At 32.4% G+C, this 4,281-nt stretch overlaps 1 protein-coding gene across 1 annotated transcript; it reads left to right on the top strand.

The window, feature by feature from the left end:
- Positions 1-997: 997 nt before the first annotated feature.
- On the top strand, positions 998-1,924 carry LOC113507042 (7,8-dihydro-8-oxoguanine triphosphatase-like). Its single transcript, XM_026889897.1, is given in 3 exon segments — positions 998-1,362; positions 1,364-1,444; positions 1,446-1,924. Coding segments are annotated over 3 exon segments (501 nt in total). The 5' UTR covers positions 998-1,179; the 3' UTR covers positions 1,683-1,924.
- The last annotated feature ends 2,357 nt before the right edge of the window (positions 1,925-4,281 follow it).

Below are 4,281 nucleotides of genomic sequence, written 5' to 3'. Positions count from 1 at the left end.
AGATAAAAAAATGGTTTCAGAGTAATCGTAAAAAAGGTGTGAATAGATACCTACATATTTTTATGCTTAGTCACCAACCGGCCTCAGTACGTTTTAACAACAATAATTTATCTTGCTGCGTCGTTTTAACAAAACAATGGCAAACTCCTAAGATATATACTAAACTTAATTTAAGGCAACTTTGTTCATAATTTAACACCTTCGAAAAGAAGCTTTGTTTTAGAACAAAGTTAACTCCATAAAATTGTTACAGTAAGTGCTAACCATTAAAGTATTTGGCGACTACCAGTCTGAGAATAGTAAAATTCAAAAAATAATACTTACTGTCGTATACTGTTGCATAAAAGTCAGATACTTGCAATTGTCTTGAAACTTTAACAAAGATATTTTATTAAGAATATCCCCCAGTTATAGCGCTCTTACTTCGGATTTTTGTTGGTCTAACACAATGGACTTGTAACCACCCATGTCCAGATCTCGAAATTACTTTAATAACAAAAGGTAAAAGCGACCTATGTTAGACGCCGTCCAATCCTGAACAATTGTTTTGGATTGTACTCCAAAAATTAAATGCAATTATTTTAAAAAGCACAAGAGTAAATAAAAGAAATCCCAGGAAAACAATGAATAAAAAGAGACAGTTTAAGAAAGTAACAGCTTCTGTTTGTCTCATGATAGAAGTCGTAATTATACAGTTTATAAAATTATTATAAAACACTGTTTTAGTCGGTAACTATATCTACAGATTATACCTTATTTCAAATTTACTTAATCTTTAAGTTTATAGATTTGCATAATGTAAAATCCATAAACTTCAAGCGTACTTAAGTTCCTATTAAATCCTTGAAACTTGATTCCTCGAATTAGCAAACTTATATAATTGATGACTTAATCCTATCATATGATTTAAGCTAATCTCAAATAATCACAATGGGTATTTGAAGACTAGAACTTTGTTTGGTTCTTAGCACTCCATTTGTTAATTTTAAACGTAATTATAAATTGATTCACGAAGCTACAAAACGCGTTTATTTGACAAAACTTTGTTTACATTGAGCTGTCAAGAAAACTGACATTCCGCTCCGCTCTTTTCTTTACGCAGCTGAGTGCAGTCGACGGCGCTCATTTTATAAATTGTAGTATTCTTTTGAATGAAAACTGCAATATTCCAATCTAGTTATGTCACTGACAAAACTTTTTACCCTCGTGTTTTTACGCAAAGAAGATCAGATATTGTTGGGTTTAAAAAAACGTGGTTTCGGCATGAACAAATGGAATGGTTTTGGCGGCAAAGTGGAACCTCATGAAACAATAATAGAGGCTGCAGTGCGTGAATTGTCTGAAGAAAGTAGAATGACGGTTTAAACCAAGTGATTTAATTAATATTGCGCACTTAGAATTTACTTTTCATGAAGAACCGGTCATGATGGACGTTCGAGTTTTCGTCACAAAAAACCTTTGAGGGAACTCCCAAAGAAACTGAAGAAATGGCGCCGAAATGGTTCAATATCAAAGATTTACCTTTCTCTAAAATGTGGCCTGATGATGAAATATGGTTTCCGTACATGCTCGAAGGCAAGAAGTTTGTTGGAAAGTTCCACTACAAAGGATTTGACACAATTCTGCATCATACTATTGAAGAGCAGGAGTCAATGGAAGCTTTCTACGCCAACAGAAAGTAATTGTTTTTATTTTATTGTAGGAATTTTGTATTTATAGGGCCAAGCCCTTTTTTTAAATATGTATGTAGTTTAGAAGTTAGAATTTGTCTGTGATCAAAATGTGAATTTTGATAAGTTTATATGTATCCTAGTGTTTAATATTTAGACTCGCAAATTTAATGATCTGACATCATGTTTTTTAAATCCTTGTTCTCAATCCTATACTTTCAACCATGTAATACATTTAAGAGATATATACTATTCAGAGACTTTTTTCTCTTAGTCTATCCAGTTACTCTTTAGCTTCTTTAAAAGATTTTATTTAACATAGAAGTTTTAATCAATTGATTTAGTGTTTAGTACCAAATCAGTATTTTTTTTGTAGTTAAGTATTTGTAAGTGTCAACTAGTACAAAACAATGTTTTTGTAGGTATAAGTTTAGATTAGGTGCCATGTCATGACAAAAATTGTTAATAATATTATAAACCATATTTTTGTGATTAATTGTGTAAGAAAGAAATAAAACAAAAAGTAAAAAATAATATTTTTATTATTATTTAGTATAAACAGTAAGTAAGTTATACAAAAATTTGTTACTTATGCAGGTTAGCTTGAACATTTTTGATGCAACTTCAATGAAAAAATATTAGTTGTGATAATCAATTGATGATATAAAAAATATCACCTTTAATTAATAGAGAAATCATTAAAGTGTGTCTTTACTAATTACTTGACTGTCATCAAAAACGTTCCAGCTTTTGCAGAGTTAAATACAGCATAATCTTACATTTTTATTCCATAGAAAGTGGCAGTGTAAAATCACTTATAAGATAGTAATAACCTGAACTGATTCACCTTAGCATTTGATAACTATACTGAAGTCCATCATTCTTTATGAAACATTTTAAAATGACCAATTATTCTTCCGTTAATCTTTTACTAACAATGATGTTCTATTCTCAATGAATTTAATTCAACTTAAAGAAATCCTGTTACTGTAAATATTGGACAATAATCATCTATAGATTTTCAAGTTTATAAGAACAGTGACAAATTTAAATCAGCTATTCTATGGCGTATTTTGTGCTATTGAAAATTTATTTCACAACTTCACTAAAACTTAATCTAGGACCACTAAAAACAGGGCTCTTAGGATATTAGGTATTTTTTATTATATAAAAATAACATTATCACCATTACTTAGCATCATTATTTATAAGTAACTTATCCTAAGCACATTCTATCAAGTCTTATTGAACTGTGAAATGGCTGTGAAAGTTATCATTTCATCATAGGATCAAATTAAAGATCGAATAAACATGTTGGCAGCAATACACACTCGGATAAATGAATGTATATGAGGTTCTTTGGAAGCCTACCAAGACAGAATGTTCTAATCTTTTCTTACTACACATTTTGAGATAACTTTCATACAGTTTAACTTGATTTTAGTCCATCTTGATAATATCCCATACAATTTGACTATGCGCACTGGTAAGCACAGAGCTCCATGGCTGGTTTCTCCTGAACAATCATTGTCCTCCTTCGTCGGCCCCATCGCCTTCGGCCAGGGCAGTGCGGGCGAGGTTGCGGGCCAGCGCCAGCCGCATCAGATCAGCTTTCTCACCCTCAAGGCTTGAGGACCGCAGCTCTAGGCACAGCATGATCTCGTACGTGTCGTTAGACGTGAACACGGGCTCATCAGATTCAAGGAGTGGTAATGTATCTAAAAGAAGGGTTTCCCAGAAACTGAAACAAAAGGGATATACTATACGAAAAACTGTAAAAACCAGGTCAAGTGCGAGTCGCACGTCCGACACAGAGTGTTATAAGGCAAAAGGCTTAAAGATTAATTGCCACTCAGGAATGAAAATTATTTACGAAAGTTTTAACTGTATATCACTGTTCATGAGATACAGCTTGTTGTTAAGTGTCCTGACTCACTGTCGTAACACAACATTTTAATAGTTCTTAGAAGAGTTTTATCAAAAGAATGTTCTACTCTGTGTTTTAACAGTCATCTCTGTTTACAATAAAAACCAGGAATGTGTTATATAAACAACATCTACTGTTAAAATGTTTATGCAATGTAATAAAGCACACAAATTGTCATGGTTTTGTTAGGAGTAAGCACTATAACAACTATCTGATCTGGCGATCGTCGTTCTTCCGTGTGATTTGTCAATCTAATCCACCTAGGGTGTTACCCAAAAGCATAAAAGGACAAACATCTAGTCAGTCAACTATTAGTTCAGTGACATAACATACATTATATTAGAAAGATAAACTTACTATTCGGGAGCAATTTTCGATGTGATCAGGGACACCAGTAGTTGAGCAGCCTTTTTGAATTCTCTTGATTTGTAAAGCCGATGGAAGTCACAGTATTTACCTGTAAAAAGAATTTTAAATATCAAATGATAAAGCATTACAATGGTTAAGGGAAACATGAAACCAGAAAATTTCTTAAAATTAAAGATCTAAAGTCTGTCTACCATCCAGTTATATACAAAACTGGATGGTACAGACAGACTGGAAGGTTGAAATGTAAATGAACTTCATGTAATGTGAGGCAGTCTGTAATGGTGAATTTCCTTTTTTGACTTGTGACTAATAAAC

The sequence above is a fragment of the Trichoplusia ni genome, unplaced genomic scaffold (assembly GCF_003590095.1).
Source record: "Trichoplusia ni isolate ovarian cell line Hi5 unplaced genomic scaffold, tn1 tig00000385, whole genome shotgun sequence".
NCBI lineage: Eukaryota > Metazoa > Arthropoda > Insecta > Lepidoptera > Noctuidae > Trichoplusia > Trichoplusia ni.
This window is presented reverse-complemented; position numbering and strand designations above follow the sequence as displayed.